We start from the raw sequence: 19,121 nt of genomic DNA, 5'->3' as shown, positions 1-19,121 counted from the left end.
TAACTGTACATTATTTGGTAAGAAAGTCATGAAGTCAAATGTGCTAAAGCAACAAGATGGTACGTGAATTTTTAATGCAAAAGTTCTAATTGGATCATTTGACCCGTTAAGGTATATTTAGTGTTAAATACAATTCATTACTATTATTTTAGTCAGATCGGTAATGTACAGAGGGTATAGGGAATTTCCCGGAGCCGAAACGGCATTAAACTAGATTTAACGTAAACAGAAAACAATATTATATACATCTACTACAATGATCATTGATTATTGTCGTTATGTCATGTCAATATTTCGTGAACCGGCAATGTAATACGCAAGTCAGCTGCAACCCTTGAAGCTTTAAAACCACGGTTAATGCGAGAAACGTCTTACATTGCGCGCCATTAAAAAAAACTGAATTCAATGTTAGGAATCACCTACACTTGCTTTCGTGTTTGAGAACTATTCGAATATCTATAGATATCTATAGAACACGCGGTGTATTGATATTGTATGATCATTCACTTTACTGACTTGCTTATGGACTTCCAATAAATTATTTGTCGTTGCATTCAAAAAATCGTTGCGAATAACTGTTAATATATACATGTGTCGGAGCTGGTGGTAGGACATCTTGTGAGTCCGCATGGGTAGTTACCACCACCCTGCCTATTTCTGCCGTGAAGCAGTAATGCATTTCGGTTTGAAGGGTGGGGCAGCCGTTGTAACTATACTGAGACCTTAGAACTTATATCTCAAGGTGGGTGGCGCATTTACGTCGTAGTTGTATATGGGCTCCAGTAACCACTTAACACCAGGTGGGCTGTGAGCTTGTCCACCCACCCATCTAAGCAATAAAAGTAAAAAAAGCTCCGCTGAAATTAATCTGTTGTAAATTCCAATGGAGGTATAACTTTTAAAATAATTACGTAACCAAATATATCTTAGATGTATTATGTTGTACAGAGTACAAGTGATGTTGATAAATAAATAAGTACAAGTAAAAAATTGTCTGTACTCACCAAGCCACCGGCAATTTAAGATTGACATTATAATTCGTCTGATAGTAATCCTTGCCGACACCAAGTGCGCGCGACAGACCAAAGTCTGAAATCTTTACTCTATCTTTGTTGAATACTAAAATATTTCTTGCTGCTAAATCCCTGAAAACATTTCATTTCACAATAATTTATTTTCAAATCATTGAAAAAGATATATGTGTGTATTAACAAGTGTAAAACCAAGCACCAAAATAATTGAAATCTTAAGAACATCGTTAAACATTGAAAATTTCAAGCGTCTGTCGCCTAATAGTTTAGACGTCCTGTGTACAGTATACTACCCTGTATACGATTACACACTGAATATAATTAAAACTTCAACGTCCAGATGTTATGTTGTGAAATTCACATTGTGATATTTGAGTTCTGGAGTAACCACTTAAAAATAGGTGGAGCCATGAGATCGTCAGAACATCTACAGTAAAAAAAGAGCTGATTGAAAAAAAAGTACAACTACAATATTCAATTTCCGTCTTCCGCAAGGATACCCCGTTATAACTGTACTTCTAAACTAGTTTACTAATAACGGAAATTAAATAATCATTTCTCGTGAGAGATTCTCGATCTCATTCGTTTAGGTGCTAATTCGACTTGAATATAAATGATTCACCTCACCCACGTAAAAAAAACCAAGTTATTTACATATGTTAAAGCAATGAATGATAAGTATGATAACCGGTTGACCGAATGATGTCACCGCGACGGAGACCCCATAGACGACACATTGTATTCACATCGTAAGCATGCAATAAAGATTTTAATTAATTTGTTTTCGGATAAAGAAACGTTGTTATCTCGTAAACGAATGAATGTTATGATGAGGACGTTAACAATGTTTCTTTTTTGTTACCTATGAATCAGTCTTTTGTTTTCTAAATAAGTCATGCCATCACAGATCTGTTCGGCGAACTCGCAGAGAGTAGGAACGGGGAAATTGGGCCGGAGTGACACTTCACGGAGGCACTCCAGCAGTGAACGGAGAGGAGCCAGCTCTGTTACCTATTTCAAGTATAAAAATATATTTTTGTTCAAAAAAACAATAGTTCATTTACCTCAAAACATAAAACGGTGGAGAATTTACTTTTAGGTTGTGGATAAAATCCGTCGTTCACGTAATTTATTTTAATTTTGGCGTTATACTTACTACAGTTAAAATATCATTATTACTACATAGCATAAATTAATACAAAAGTGTGTTTGTCGATTTGTTTTCCTTTCACATATAAATAAAGCGATCGATGAGGTTTTTGGCAAAATAATATCGTCATTGTCAAACCAAAATCTGTTTTGTGCACTTTTTCTGATTTTTACTAATTGAATTTTTCGTATAGTTCACAGTCCTATCTACCGTATAAAAAAAAACTTATATGTCTATAGCTTTAATATTTATCAATAGCTTTCATTTGATATAGTTCTTAAAAATTCACCTTCATATAAAATTATATACGAAAATGTTTTTACTCGTTAATTCAAAATATAATTTTTGCACATAGCAGATTTTGATTTGACAGTATGTGTAGTTTACGTGCATGAGAGTGACATACATTTTCAGAAGAAAATGCCCTTTCATTATTTTAGAATTACAAGTTGAATTTAAAAAAATATATTTTTCCCAATTTTCGAAATATAAAATATATGTATGATCGAAACGTGCTAAGCCCGGTGAATAAGGTACTCTATAGGCAAATTTAATGTTTCATACACCATTAGCGCGCAGGCGAGAGAATACTGAAATACTCCCGTTTAACACACGCTCATCTTTAACTTATTTGTCCATAACAACCACTTAATTTTAACTAATATCGATACTGTTTTCCCAAAAAAAAGGTTGACAATTAAACTTAACACAAAACAATTCGTTAAAAGTCATGTGTACCAAATTTCTTTTATTTAAAAGGACCAGTACTTATTGGGTCATTAACCTTAACTATATTTTTGGGCGTTATAAAAAAACAAAAATTTAACAGGAATTGCATAGAGATAAATTTTTCAAAGTTTTTTGCATCGGAAATCCATCCTGCACCCGCGACCAAAGACTACTGATTGGCTGCTTATCAAAATTATAATTAAATTATGGAAGCGCAATTTTTATTTGCAGTTATCACATGGACATGACCAAGCGTGCCTTTGTATTGCACCACTGGATCCGACATTGAAGTCAATGCGGACGTTTATTTAATACGGTCAACGGTAATAGCTCAAAAATTCTAATGCATTATTAAACATATTTCTCATTCATGAAGATGGCCGCATTCATGAAGTTTTATTTATTGGCTCCGATGTCTATTTAATATCAGATGAGCCTTGAGTTCGTTTACGCGTATAAGCCTACGAATAAATAATAAGTCAAGAAGTCTAACTCGGAACAAATTTCACAAAAAAAGTGGCACCACTTGAAACCGAAACGACGTATGAATAAAAAACCAATCACAAACGAGGTTAGAAATAGACATTATTTGTGATTGGTTTGAATTCAAAACGAAAGCAGGGATTGCTTCATGCGCTTGCTGAAATGTCTGCTATGGCAGCAGCCATAGCAGCGTAGACGATGTTATGTAATAAGTGGCCGGACAAAGTTAATATTAAAACAATATAATTGTATAATGATTATATATTTGTTTTTTTTTTGTAATAAACTCTACGTCCCTCGAAATATAATTGATTTATTAAGTTTTTGCCTAGAAGACATTAAAAAAGAATCTTTTATCGCAATGTAGGGACGACGGATTCTGCGAAATTCAACCATTACACATTTTATAAAAAAAAAAGGTCATTATTTGTCTGGTGGCTGTTTTTTTAGTAAGCGCAGAATATCTTCATTGTCAATTATTTTAGAAAAACACTGTGTATATATTACCGACAGATTTTCCGTTATCATGTATTTTTATTATACGTCTATTAGTGTTTCTGTGCGTGTGCATATTTTATACAACAGCACAGATGGGTACGAGAATCCACCGAAATCTTTCAAATTAATCAGATTGTGAAAATACAAATTTTCATTAGCAGGTAGCAATGATAAGCATTCTGGACAGTTGATTTTTGTTTGCAGTTTTCGGCTTACAACGCCGGCTATATAGCCTACAATTTGCTCCACTGTTTCTGGCAATTGAAGGCTAGCAGCATCCAGCAAGTTTCATAGCATGAATAGAGCATACTCTGCTGGTTTTCACAGGCATCCAATCATATTCTTGTCTTTCCAACTTAACTGCAGCTATCCTTTTTGCCGAATTGCATCGGCAGGAAAAATAAAAGAAAACAAATTATGCAAAATCCATTATCGTTATAAAATTATCAATATAAATATACCTATTTTATAATAAAAAATGTTTTATCGATGTACTTTTCAATATTTCACCAAGAAGAAAAAAATACAATCAAAAATTTACTGACTTCATGTTGCATAGTGTTAACCATCTCGGTTTGATAACATATTTGCAATTCATTAAATATAATTATAATTTTGTTACTACTTACTAGTGAAAAGTGACCCCTGGAATTTTAGCCTAATTTTAGGCTCCTGCACCTCTTCACAACACACGCTGGCATGATTATTGACAACACAATAAGAAATCGAAATAAGAAGTGTGCTCGCTTGCAAGAACAATATCCGACTAATGTCACGGTGGACACAACTTTTGTTGGTTTATTTTTAGAGCGCAGTTACATTTCCTGACTTATTATCTATTCGTAGGCATAAGCAATAAAAAAAACTAAAAATCGTCATTCTATTGTCAAAACAACTCATACCCTCATTAATCGAAATGGAACAAAAAAAATCAGACTTTATTATAATGAAGAGAGGGGGACAAACATGGACTAGGCATATAGAACTTGGTAAGTTGAAAGGTAATTCCCAAAATACGTTTTAATTCCACATGGATAATGAAAATTACATATTTATAAATTGACAGTAATGACATATAAGGTAAAACCTACAATTAGAATATGTGTGAGTGAGAACTGTATCATATCACAAATCGTTATCAAAGCGGATTCCCGTTTATTATTTGTAAAGCATAATACACATTATCATGTTTTTTTTATTGCTTAGAAGTTCTAAGGTCTCAATATAGTTACAAGGGCTGCGCCACTCTTCAAACCGAAACACATTATTGCTTCACGGCAGAAATAGGCACGGTGATGGTACCTACCCGTGCAGACTCACAAGAGGTCCTACCACCAGTAATTACGCAAATTATAATTTTGCGGGTTTGATTTTTATTACACGATATTATTCCTTCACCGTGGAAGTCAATCGTGAACATTTGTTAAGTACGTATTTCATTAGAAAAATTGGTAACCGCCTATAGGATTCGAACACCGTTGCATCGCTCAACACGTATGCACTGGACGTCTTATCTTTTAGGGCACGACGGCTACAAACTGTACGTACGTAAAAAACTTAGTACATAACGTACGTATAATCTATATATTAATACGTGAAGCAAAAACTTTTTATCCCTTTTTACGAAAATTGCGCGGACGAAGGAGTATAAAAATTTTGCACACTTATAGAGAATATAGAGAAGAAGTGCATAACGCAAATATTTTTTTAAAATAATGCATAAAAAATACATTAAATCAATAAAGAAAACATTGCACACACGCATGCATATGCTATTTATTGATTATGATTGTATTATAGAAACGAAATCGATGTTTTTCTTGTTACAATATTTATGCAAATAATAAGTTAATGTCTTTTTATTATATTTTATAAATCATGATCAGTCCGACGTTAGCGATCAACCGAGTCTAGAATAAGGCACAACATTGAAGTGTATTGCATAGCCTTTCCTTTAAAGGTAAAAAATAAATTTTCTAGTGTTCCTTGCTATTTAAGCCGTTTTAAAAATTTAAATAGTTGCAGTTCTACTGTATTGAATAGTTAAACTTGTGGTACAGTTTGTAGCCGTCGTGGCCTAAAGAATTTTTTTTAAATGCGCATAATAAAATAGAAAACGCAAATAGGAGTTCTTCGGAATCTCTGCTTCACTATAGTGATAGCCTTTTGAATATGATTACGATAAAATATTTTTCTGTATCACACAGGCGACTGATCGTATCTAACAACAGTTAGATAGGTGGATACAGAAAATATTCAACTATTATGAATTAGTTAAACGGAGCAAATGATTCAAGAAATGCATTTTATTACATAGATAAAACTATTTACTTTATGTAACTATAATATATAATATGTATCTATGTACTACGTTTTAATTTCACGAGAATTTTTAACAAACTTAGACGTGTAAATGAAAAATTGCAATGAATTTTAACATTAATATATCGGTTCCTAATTCACACGTAATATTATTGTTTTTTTTTATTGTTATTGTAACAGTATTTATAGTAGGGGAGTCCACGATGCTAAATGGGAATTTACTCGAGCGTCATAGAGACCTATTGGGCTGCAAAGCTTAGATGATAATAAGAAAAAAATATCATATAATGTATACCTTTTCATCGGTGGGGGAAGCGGCTATAGATTTTCAAATTTGTAAAAAAAAACTGTTGCAAGGACAAACTCGAGCGCGTCAGATGTTGATAGCTTAAATGTCCTACGTATTTTTAATAATGTATGTATGTTAATCTGATCGGTTTCATGATGGGGGTGGTCGTAGGTAAGGGTTAAAAATAAGAAAAAAAATAATCGATCGCGTCAGATTTTCTTAGGAGGTCTTAAGTGAATCTTAAATAAAGCTGTCATGCAATAATATAATCATTTTTTTTCCTATCTGTGCTGATAGCCTTGAGAGGCTATTTCAGCTTCACCCTAACGTGTGTAGGTGAGCTCACGGGCTCAACCCGAGAGAATTTGCTAACACTAGCACTAGCAAGAGCAGTGCTTCGCAGAATTTACCGCCGGATCGGAAACGCGATCCACTGAGAAGATCCGGCGAGAAACTCAGTGGGCTGTGTCTATGGGCTAATTCGCTCGTAGAGCCCTTCGCCGCAAGCTACGGGTTCGACGAGGACGGTGCAATAATCTGACGATTTCGATGTTACGCAAACTCGCGGCCATTATTATAATATGAAAAAAAAATTCGCCGTTTTAAAATACTCAAGCGCGTCAAATTAAGATATATATGGTTCATCTTTACGTCCTAGATGTGCTGTCTCATAATCTGACGATTATCTAGGGGGATTCGCCTAACCTAACAAAAAAAACAATCATTGAACTTAATTAATTGAAAAGCTCAGGAAATAGCATGCAAATATAAAAGTCTATGTTTTTTAAGTAAAATCTTTGTATTTGCAAGAAAGTAAATTTAAAAAAACACGCTCAAAAAAACGCGGAGAGGGGAACATAGGCATTACGCAGCTGCACGCATTCAAGTTTATCGACGAATTTTTGCTATTTCGGCTTGTGGAAATCGTCAGATTACATATTTTTCGTTAACCTTGAATTATTTCCTTCAAAACAAAAGTTGAGCCACGCTTGAGAATGTCCAGATAACGTTTTTTTTTACAACTTTGTAGCCCTCCCCTTTCTCTACGTCACTCTCAAATTGTCAGATTAGTGGAATATGTCTACACTTTTTAGCATGTAATTAACTAACCTTAATCTGACGCGTTCGAGGATTTCTGACAATCAATTTCGTACATTACTAATCTGATCCTTTATCCTGGACGCGAGGCCTTATTCATGAGGTACATATTTGGTGGATGTACTTAACCGGGTTCAAAGTATCCCCCTGTATATTAAGCTGCCGCGCTTTAGTAAATCCCGAAATCCCCGCTTGGGCTCCCCTACTATTATGACCGTACTGTATTTTTGATTCTCGCTTTTAAATATTTTGAATCCAAATAATCCGTAGCTTGATTCTTTTATAAAAGTAAATATAAAGTTTTTTTTTTCTTGCCCTTGTATACAGACGACCATACGGCCCACCTGATGGTGAGTGGTTCCTGTCGCCCATGGAGTTCAGCAATGCCAGGGGCAGAACTAAGCCGCTGCCTACTGTAACTACCGTATTACTGTAGTATTGATAGTATAATGTAAGCATGAAGCAGGTGTATTCAGTGTTTACTTTTTCAAGGTTTCAGATAAATTATGTCCCGATTTAAAATTCAGAAATGACATTCGTGTGCGGAACGAGATAAATGCGTTCAATACGTTAGGAAAATTCACAAAGACCCTGATTAGGATTTAAAAATAAATATGACGACAAGAAACAGCCGTAATTTCAATTTTAAATATTGATCGTGCCGTTTCACAACTTATTGTGGATTATTACAACTCTCAAAATAGTTTTTTTTTTCTGCGTTTTAAATTTTTAACGATATCTCTTTCAAATCTTTAAAAATCAACGACCGTCGGCTAATTGATTTGTTTATATAGGATGTACGTTTTTATTATAACAGATAGTAATATCACAAAACTTATTTTGAACATATTAGAACAAACTTGAATAAATGTACTTATCATACCTTTTCGTTTTTTTTAAATTGTAAAATTGATGTTTTTATAAAACTATAGGATAAAAATAAATTAAGATTGACGGTAGATCTGATTTTAAATCAGTATATTGTGATAAGATGATCCAAACAGTTTATGCATGGACAGTGTACGGCTTGGCACATACACGTAGACAAATGCTGAATGATGCCTTGAAGGTACAGAGGGTAGAGGTAAAGGTCACAGGGTAGCGCCACCGTAGCAAGATATGTAATTTCATAGATAGCACCAAAAATTATCAAATTAAATTTGTCAACCTAGCACATTTCAGTTCGTTTATAGCTGCTGCATTCATATCAAACCATAACTACGCTAGCGCTATTTCGAATCATAATTTGTAGCTGGACAATTTTCCAACCTATGTCTTACTAAACACAGTTCTATTTACCTCTACTCTCCATTGAAACGTTCACGTGAAACAAAAACAAATTTCGAGAAATTATTTAAGAGCAAAGTTTCTAATTTCGAACTAGCCACATTAAATGACAATCGATGTACATACAATTATAAATCTTAAGGTTAGAATGTAAGTATAAAAACAGCATACTCACCAACATCAAGGAATCTAAATGCAGAACGACGCCAAACAATCGCACTATATTTGGATGCTCTATGCTGTGCATCACGGCTGCCTCCTTTAGGAACTCAGTTGAATTTGATGTCATACGTTCGTTTCCCAAACATTTTATTGCAACTTGCAGCTGAAATACATAGCTTTTGTAACAAATTTGTTTTCAACATTTATATTTAATGAATAAAAAAAAACTATTACTATACTCTCACTACTATCACATAAATTATATACAATCACTATACCTAACTGTTAAATCATTAAAAGTTTTTTACTAAACGTAGTTATATCTTTCTTAAAATAAATGAACAGCGATAAATGTCGTTTGGAAACAGTAGACTGAAGATTAGTTATATAGAAATTATCACGAAGGTAAAGTTAGAAAACAAGTTAAGGAGTTTACTAGTAGGGAAAGATGATGAAGTAGCAGTTATCCAGGGTCAGATAAAATACCGAAAAAAACATTTTCAAAGGAAACCAAATCTATGCACAACATAGGGAAAACACAAAGTAGGGAAATGGTAGTGCAAGGTAGAGGGGGAACAAGTCGACCGAAGAAGACATGGATGAGTGTGTGAATGATGATATGAGAGAGAGAGGAGTAAGTGTTGAGATGACGGCTGATAGAAGAGAATGGAAGAGAAAGATTAGCTGTGCCGACCCCACCTAGAGGGTTAAGGGGGAGCAAAAGAAGAAGATTACACAATTCCAAAAGAAATCTAATTTTCGGCAATATTACTAACTCTTTGATTCCCTGTAGTCCACGTGCCTTGTTGCACAACACCAAATTGGCCCATGCCAAGCTCTTTATTAATAGTTATATCTTCTATTGATATTATATGTTTTGTGGGAATTTTAACGGTGCTGTCTGAAAACGGTTGCAAATCGACAGGTATCGTCGATTGTCCATGTGAAAACTGCAAAGAAAAATCGTGCATTCATAAATATATATAACCATTGATTTTAAATTCATTTGTATTTGAATGCAGAGATACAAACTCAAATATGGTCTTAAAACTGATGTCAATAATGTTTTAGTTCGTACGGGATTGAGACTTTAATTAATAAAATAATGATATATTAAATGCACACTTTAGTGCAAGAATATTTTATTTTATAAACAACCAAGATTATTTGGGCTCTATATTTGCAGTGTAAAATCAGTGCAGCAATCATGTGATTGGTATAAATTTTCAAATCATTATTTGAAAAGATCCGCCCTATAAATGATGAATTCAATACAATTAGACAAACTTATTAGTATTGAAACACAATCACACACAATAGCTTTACAATATATTTATAAAACCTATCACTAACCGGATCATTCTTTTTACTAGAGCTAAGCAGTCTCTTTATTTTGGTGATGTATGGATTTGGAAAATATTTGGAATATATTTTTTTATATCGTCTTTGTTCTGGTTTCGAGAAGCCAATTTGTACCAAGTCCTCTGTCACGACGAATTTTAATTGCGATAGTTTTGTCACTTTCAAGACATCTCTGAAAAGGAATAGTAATTAAGAATGCACAACATAACAGAAATTTTCACAAACATGCATTGTTTGCTGGTTACAGTGGAAAATAGCCCCATAGAAGCCATTGTTAAGTTCCATCATCCTCCTTCTTAAGTTATATTGTACATAGCCTTAAAGTATACCTAGATAGAGTGATTATCTGATTTTACCGCAGAAAATATTACTTTTCCAGCTATTTTGGATGATGGAAAAAGACATGCATTGGGGTTTGAAAACTAAAATATCAGTCGCTAATCTCAAGGTTTTCAATATTATATATTCACTTTATCATATTTAATATAGTATATTACAATAACATTATTTATTATTTAAAATTACATATATTGTAGAAGTAAGTTTGGTATAGAAGAAAATATCATAACAAAACTGCTCATATTGAATTGAATAAACAATTCAACAAAACACTGTTTTTTGCCTAGTGTCATTCAAAGTGTTTTAAGCTATTGAACTATGACCGTTACTTTTAAACAGAGAAATTGGTAAAGTATAATGTTTAAAGTATAATTTAAATAATTGAAAGCACTAATCTAAATAAATCATACGCATTAAATAACGAAAGTAAGCCAATGCAAAACAAAACAAAAATTTCGCTTCAGCTAAAAAATGACACAAATTAACGAACGCAACATCTAAAAGCTCCAAGTTTCTAATTTGTACATGGACGCCAAAGCACAGCAGGACGAGTTTAAAACAGCATAAAATAACTAATCTATGATTTAATTTTACCTAAAGAGCTCATGGTATTGTTGAAGTTCAGCTTCTTCAAGAAAATCCTTTAAGTTCTCTCGATCGTCGCCTATACTTTCTGGAAAAAACAAATAATTTAAAAATACTCTCCTAAGTTTAATCAAGCTTAATGTAGATGGACAACGCAAAGAGAATTGAATAAGATAACAATTTAAACTTACCCATCGTATTCGCGAGGTCACTTACACATCCAGAAATAATAATTATTTAATTTAATATTTTTGATAAAAATCTATGCACCGCGGGAGATAAGTTTTGTTTTTGTATACCGTACGAGCATTGGGCACGAAAATAGTTTGTGTTGCTCTTGTATCGTTTCGTTTATGAATGTGAATGTATAGGTATTAAGAATCGAATGAATTCATTTCTTCGCAGCTGTCACGTTCTTAGGCGATTTAGTCAGCTTAAATGATAGTCCTCTATTCGACTAACTGAAATCCTATTACTGAAGAGAAAGTTACTGTGGGAGTTTGTACATTGTTTTAAAGTTCTACAGAAAATCTAAAACTCAGTCATGATTTGTCACAACAATCCAATCCAGCTACAAAAATCTAGTTTAAAATATGGGCACTACCTTAAAGTTACAAGGTGGTACGGAATGGGGACGAAACCTTAGAGAATTCAAAAGAGAATATGACTGTTTCTTCTATTCTATCCTCTATCCTCTCTAACGCTGATTTCACATTTTTTTTGTATTTAACAGCTATTACAATGTTTCTGTCTGTAGGATCGAAAAGCAGGAAAGTCTCCCTTTTAAAGTGAAACTTTTATTACCTCGTCTCAAGCTTTTTCGCCTGTATGTTGCATGTCGCGTGACGGTCGGCCACGGAGTAGGGATAAAGTGAAAGGCGCTTATCAAAGTAGCCAAGGCCAATATGGCGGCGCCTATAGTTCACGTAGACCGTGTAGTGTATAGACTATTACTCATTTGTGCCAGTGCTCCACGCTATTTTGTTTGTATTTGTTAGTGCTTAATGTAAATGTTGTTTGTCAGAGTTAAATGTCTTTAAGTGAAAAAAAGTTACACTTTTAACGTGGTTTCACAAAACCACACAATCCTTTTTTTTCAATGCAGTGTTGCTGGGTAATATTTACAGCAAAGTTATCGGATGTGATTGTTTGATGTTATCCCAGATAAACTCAACATAGGTTCCTCGTTGCTAAATGGGAACATCAGCCAGAGTGACCGAGACAAAAGCTGAAGGTCAAATGCCCGCCTGAAATATAAAACTTGTGCATTTGGCATCACTTTATTTATATACAGTTTTTTTTTCTATACCTAAGTTGAGAGCCTTGAGAGGCTATTTCAGCGTAATCTTAACTAGTAGGTGAGCTCATGGGGCTCAAACCTGATGACGTTGCTAATACGAACCCTAGCAAAATAGCAACTCTGTGGGCTGTGTCTGAGGGTTAATTTACTCGTCGAACGATGACCGGTGCTTGAGGTACCTAAAAGCACTGTCAATGGATCGGGAGGATCCAAAATGACGTGTTTTAGGTGACGTCGATTACTTTCCATTCTGTCCGCAGGATCAGGAATGTTTATACAGTGTTAAAGCATCGTTGTTTACCATATTGTCTTTCTCTACTTATTTTGTGATGTTAGAGGGTTGGGTACCTTACAGCGATATCAGTGAATCACTTTAACCTATTTTAACAAATCAAGATTTTATCAGAAGAACTTTAGGATTTCGAGGTGCACTCAGAAAAGTTTGCCTACTTTAGACAATATGTACAGCTATGATTCACATTTATAAAGAATATTAAGCAATGCAAAAAGCAACCAGCAATAAATACGACAAACAGTGAACAGCATTATTAGCGCGTAGCAGCTACTAGTAAAATTTGAAGTATAAAAACTATTAATATAGGTCTTTTTTTTTTAAACTTAAAAAAAAAAAAATTGATTTATAAAACCCTAGCTCAAAATTACACTATTGGATTATAGTTTCCATTGAATTAGCTTTTCTTGTTAGTCGATTTTGTTTGCCCTAGTTACTTTACTCAACTCTCATTGTTTGAAGAACCAATGCATTGTCGGCAAATTTCCCAATTATTGAGAAGTAAGTTTCAATCAGGGTATGTTTTTGGAGGCGACAAATATATTTTTACTATTAATGTTTTCATTTCTGAAGGTCTTTTACTTAAATGTATGTAATTGTGTAAATAATACTGTTTTTTTCGGTGAACTGTTTTTACTACAAAAAAAATCATATAGCTGCGAGGAAAATTAAAATAGCTTTGGCAATACCGAAACCTACTTCGCAAACATGGCGTAAGCCAGACCAGAATGCAGTGGGAGCTAAATTGTTATACCTGTCAATTCACGATTTGATAAAAGACATGCTCGTAGACTAAGATTTTTTGAATCCAATCTAGTGTGATAGAAGATTATTAGAAGTGAAATGTGAATTTTTCGCAATGTATGTTAACACAAATAAAATATTTTTAAATTTGAAAATAAGTTAAAGATATCACGTCTTATCGCTTAGCAATTTATTCGTTTGTTTTAGTAAAACGATCTTTTGTTTACGTATTGGCGTTCACCTTTTGTTTTGTAATAGGTAGGTGGTTGTTTCACGAATTCCTATATAGTTTTGTCAAGAATGATATTTATTATTAGACCTACAACTATTTTTATAAGTGAAATATTTCTTTAAAAGTTGTTAGCGCTATGTTATAATTTTCATAAATATATTTAGTATCTGGATTTATATTATTGGCGAGAATGTTGTTATAAAAAGTAGGAAAAATAAAATATTATTAAATTTTATCGTTTTAAGTTTTATTGGACTTTAAGTTACGACAAAGTTTTCATGAAGATTCAAGAACTAAATGCCGTTTCTTCGAAATTCATCGAGATGGTGAGTAATCTTAAAAACTTTCTAAAAAAAAAACTTTTATTATTTTTGAAATTTCCCCAAAATTAAGTTTAGGTCCTAATTAGTTTATTTGCTATATGAGTTTTCTTTTTTTCCACTACCACTATAGACCAAAGTTGTACTTTTTGGTTTCACATAGGTGTATATCAATTTTCTGATATTATTTGTTTAGACATTAATATGCTATGATCAAAATAGAAAATTAAATATTAGAGCTAAGGTTAACTATGCCAAAAATTAAATACTATGTTCAATATGACAGTAAAATGCACCGATATAAATAATATTGTGACCGTACCAACTACTCCGATGATTAACTATATATGCGTGTATAATTTATTAAAAATAATAATCAGCAATGCTAGTAAAAATCATTAATTGGTTTTTCTTATTTTTATTATCATATACAAAACCACTTAGTGACACTATATTTTCTACTTCACTATATTTCCAGAAAATATCCTATTTTGAGGTATTATGCCAATGAATTCATCATAAGTTTAATACAAATTTAAGAATAAAGAGAAATGTCTAAATGTTTTTTAAGTCATAGTTTTATAGTTTCTTAGGTAAAATCTAGTAATTACAATACATTACCAACAGGCAGCTAGTCTGGATAAAGTCTTGTAAAAATCAACTGTACAAATATCACTATAATTCATATAATTTCTTAAATAAAATTTTTTATAATAAAAATAATAATAAACACTACAAACATGAACTCCTAATTTAAAAAGTTCCTTAAAAAAAGTGCTTGTAGAACGTGCGTGCATAACATCATGTTTTCTGTGTATAGATAATATGAAGTCGTGTTTCTACGTGTCCATTGTTGAATGCGACGAAGAGTTCGAGATGCAACCTAGCCCTTAGACATAACCCACTGAATTTCTCGCGCGATTTTTTCAAAGGGTCGCGGTTTACGATCCGCTGGTAGATTTAGCGAAGCACTGCTCTTGCTAGAGCTAGAGTTATCAAATCCTTCCAGGTTAAGCCCTGTGAGTTCACCTACCAATCCGCGCGTAGTTGGAATATCCCTTTAGGCTACTAACGATTATGTGGGGGAGGAAAGTCAATAGCGTCTAAAGCGTGCCTCACTTCGACAGATTCAAAAAAAAAAAACTCAAATAAAAATTAATAAGTTACATATTGATATTAAACGGTATGATCTGAAGAACTTAACGGGGAGACGTCATTTCATTTCCGCCAGAAGCCGTCGAGTAACTTAACTCCAAGTTGTAAACACAAATATTTGCTTCAAATTGAATACAAGCGTGTGAGCAATGGGCCTAACTTACTAGCTTTACTTGAAGTGCATTGAGATACAATTAACTTGTGAAGCCTAAGTATCTTCGAGCCACCATTACCGAGGTCCTTGCTTACGAGCCGTACGCCTAGGCGTACGTAATTTATTATTTGCTACTACCAAATGAATAAATCCTTCATTATGGCCATGTGATTTTCATTAATTTTTTTCTGTTACTTGAGAAGTTGCTTGACGCTAGGCGCATTAGCTGAAAATAAAAAAAAATCGTAAATTTCATTATTTAGCTAGGTAAAAATAGACAAAAACAATACAACAACAGCTTAATATCAAATACGGCTTTCCAATACGCGGTTTCGTCTTAGATTCATTTATATAATTTTTTTCATTTATTCATTTTTTTTTCATTATTATTAATAGTATTGTTAAATCTCTATTGATATATTAATGTAATGCATGCTGTGATTGCCTCTAATTAGAGTTGCAGTTATCAATTGCTCTATACATGTCAATGTTATTTTATGTCTTACTGTAAACCCTGTCGGTAATCCTTAAATAAATAAATAAATAAAATGACTTAATTGAGATATGTACATACCGTTTCGTTGTGAAGCGAACGAGAATTAAATATATAAATTTTAAGAAAATGTAATAAAATAATACTTCGAGACGGTGAATAAAGCCATTAAGTTTCAAATGTATTTTACGAATCATTCGTGCCATTTAAATGCAAACATTTGCCTTGCGTTAGTCGTCTACTTAGTTGAGCAAACAGCTCACCGTACTACACGCCGCATCGAGAACCGCACTCGAAACCAAAGCTTCCCTATATTGGCAAGCGAGTAAAACCCGATAGAAATCTCAACGAGCGTTTCAGTCTAGCTACACAATGTCCGAGGAAACGGGCTCAAAAACATACATACCTACATAGTATATGTTTTAGATATTTTAAGCTCTATTTATCTGTTTATTGATTTCAATTGACATGTCAATACTGCGAGACAGGTATGAAACTACTACTGTACAAATCAGTAATAGTAAATTCAATGTATAGGCCAATCATGATGAGCCATGAATGACTAGTTCTATTAAAAATCTAAAAGTACTCAACTAGGAACACAGGTTCGTTTACTGATGGTAAGACCTTTTGTGAGTCCGCGCGGGTAGGTACCACCACCCTGCCTATTTCTGCCGTGAAGCAGTAGTGCGTGTCTTTTTGAAGGGTGAGGTAGCCGCTGTAACTATATTCGAGACCTCAGAACTTATATCTTAAGGTGGGTGGCGCATTTACGTCGTAGATGTCTATGGGCTCCAGTGACGACTTAACACTAAGTGGGCTGTGAGCTCATCCACCCATATATGCAATAAAAAAAAAATAGGATGTCTTTGGTAATAATTGCACACGTTTAGTTCGTCTTCGTCCGTTAACAAACAAAAGCCTTAATTACGGCAAGACTAGAAATCTTACTGACTTACCGTATATCCTCAGTTTAGCGTAACAGATATTATGCTAATTCTCGTCGGTTAACTAAGTACAATATTAATAGTTAATAGTACACACATAACATATATATATATATATATATATACTCGTATAGTTTCAGACAATCACTGTACTATGAACTAATTTGATGAACGTGTACTGCTTATCGTAGAAAGCTTAAAGAGAATTTACGTCATTAAATAAACTAGTCAGCAAAGATAAAATATAGTTCAATGATTATTAGCGGCTTAGCAATATCAATCAGCAGGTGAGCGATGGCACTTACGCTCTGGTCACTTTGTTAGTCATTTTTTCTTGTAGTAACTACTAAAAATGGAAGCCACTAAAAATCGCTCATAGTATTCCACGTTAAAAGTCTATAACAATTATCAAAACGAACAATTCGAATAGTTGAGAGAATCCATAGTCATTGTTACGAGCCGTCCTTTTGTATTTGACCAGCTGAGTAACGGTTATTGCTATGATTGATCGAGTGGCACTCAACGGTTGGCTCTAAGTCACGTGACAATAATTTTATCTTCATTGAGATCAATTAAAATGCATCTTAATTGGAACTTAAATACGTCAAGCTATAGTTCTGAGTAATGGCCCCGCTGTTGACTTAAAGATGGCACTTACCTGTTTTTATCTACTATCGACAACACAAAATCATGTGCAATATCATAGTGACCATCCTGAGATTCTTCATGTCTCGAAGTATTTAGCAAAGTTCACTTTATGACTACTATGGGTCTTGATAGCCAGTTCAAATTAACTGTATTAATATTTATTCATGAAAAGAAAAAGCCATACGACTTTGCTTAAAAATGATAATGCCACTCTTACATAAAATGTTCTGGTTAAAATTAAAAATAAGCGCCTTTTATGTACGCTTGTAAATTTATCAAAATCAGACGTTTAAAACCCGTCCGACAATAATATTCCGCACGTGTATTATTCGTAACAAAACTGAAATTGGTTAGCAATGAAACAATAATCCGAGAGATAGGTATTTGTTCGTAGAAACCAGAACTAGCGAATAACAAACGTTTACGAAGGATCCTTGCAATACTGCGTTCACTCATTTGTTAATTTTCATTATTCTGTGTAACCGCTACGTAGAGAACATTCGTTTCTCTTGCGGCAATAATACTGCAATTTGACTGCAACAGCGACTTAGTTGTCGTTCTAATACTAGTGCTATGAATGAGATAGGATTACTAGTTCACCACTTATTAAATGGAAGTTTGAATTGTTGTAATGTTTTTTATAAATTATATATTTATAAAAAACATTAGAACAATTCAAACTACTGCTAACCCAACAAAAACTGATACAATATCAATCGATTTTTAATGACCAACAGAAAATAACAGGAACAGAGAATAGTGTGTTATTAGGTAGAATTCAAAATGAATAATTCAGGAGCATTTAGTTTGAATTTCAGCGAAAAGTGTTCATTTAGTCATGATTTCCTATACCCTGTCGAATAGGAGAGCATTAAAGTAAACTATTACCACATTGTACATGCAATCGATGTTCGCCGTGTTAATTTGTACGTCGATCGTTCGGGTCGCTAACAGCGCGCCGAACTGTTAACTTAATTTGTTGGGTACAGATTTGCTCTGGTTACGACATCACGTTAAACTTAATTCTGAAAAGTGCTAATTGTATACTAGTCAAAACAAAATAAGGGCCACTAGTTTATCTTGACGTCGGTGGTGATAATTGATTTTTTTATGCATTCTCAAGTAGCTGATGGTTTATTGTGGTATTACCTAAAGTGTTTACAAACTCTTTTTGAGCATTCGATCGGCAATTTTTTTTAAAGTAGGTAGATTTTATAATTGATTGTAACCGCTTGTTAAGACCGATTTTAAACTCATTCAAAGTGAAGATTCTGTCAAGCACCGTTGTTTTAAACTAGTGTATGAATTAATATTTTGAGAACGTTATTCCAAGAATTCGACGACATTTGGACTTACCAACCGTAACCAGGGCCGTAATATTACTTCAAGAAAGCCATTCATTCAAATTCCGATTCAAAATCCTTAAAATCGGTTTCGAGAGACTTAGAGACTAAACAGAAGGTGGCGATCTAGCAGAGTTTGAACAACCATCGCACAGAAG

At 33.5% G+C, this 19,121-nt stretch overlaps 3 protein-coding genes across 10 annotated transcripts in view; 2 read left to right on the top strand and 1 right to left on the bottom strand.

Annotated features, from left to right (window-relative positions):
- Positions 1-11,702, bottom strand: part of Ack-like (activated Cdc42 kinase-like) — a 43,803-nt gene extending 32,101 nt beyond the window's left edge. For all 5 annotated transcript variants that reach the window (XM_028187090.2, XM_028187093.2, XM_028187092.2 and 2 more), the window contains exons 1-7: positions 11,527-11,702; positions 11,345-11,423; positions 10,403-10,583; positions 9,826-9,999; positions 9,063-9,212; positions 1,894-2,042; positions 1,005-1,145 (exon numbers count right to left, since the gene is read on the bottom strand). In XM_028187090.2, the coding sequence (XP_028042891.2) occupies positions 1,005-1,145; positions 1,894-2,042; positions 9,063-9,212; positions 9,826-9,999; positions 10,403-10,583; positions 11,345-11,423; positions 11,527-11,530 (878 nt within the window). In that variant the 5' untranslated portion in view covers positions 11,531-11,702. The remainder of the gene's footprint in view (positions 1-1,004; positions 1,146-1,893; positions 2,043-9,062; positions 9,213-9,825; positions 10,000-10,402; positions 10,584-11,344; positions 11,424-11,526) is intronic.
- A 1,925-nt stretch (positions 11,703-13,627) lies between these two features.
- Positions 13,628-19,121, top strand: part of Nca (neurocalcin homolog) — a 170,639-nt gene continuing 165,145 nt past the window's right edge. For 2 of the 4 annotated variants that reach the window (XM_028187034.2, XM_028187031.2), the window contains exon 1: positions 13,628-13,929. The gene's annotated coding sequence lies outside the window, so the exon portion shown is untranslated. The remainder of the gene's footprint in view (positions 13,930-19,121) is intronic. The other 2 variants (XM_028187032.2, XM_028187033.2) reach the window with 2 other exon arrangements.
- LOC114252534 (neuronal calcium sensor 2) overlaps positions 13,944-19,121 on the top strand; it is a 163,277-nt gene continuing 158,099 nt past the window's right edge. Inside the window, exon 1 of the mRNA XM_028187036.2 lies at positions 13,944-14,229. The gene's annotated coding sequence lies outside the window, so the exon portion shown is untranslated. The remainder of the gene's footprint in view (positions 14,230-19,121) is intronic.

The sequence above is a fragment of the Bombyx mandarina genome, chromosome 01, assembly GCF_030267445.1.
Source record: "Bombyx mandarina strain Sakado chromosome 01, ASM3026744v2".
Classification (NCBI taxonomy): domain Eukaryota; kingdom Metazoa; phylum Arthropoda; class Insecta; order Lepidoptera; family Bombycidae; genus Bombyx; species Bombyx mandarina.
Note: the sequence above shows the minus strand (reverse complement) of the source record. Positions and strands in the feature narration are given on the sequence as shown.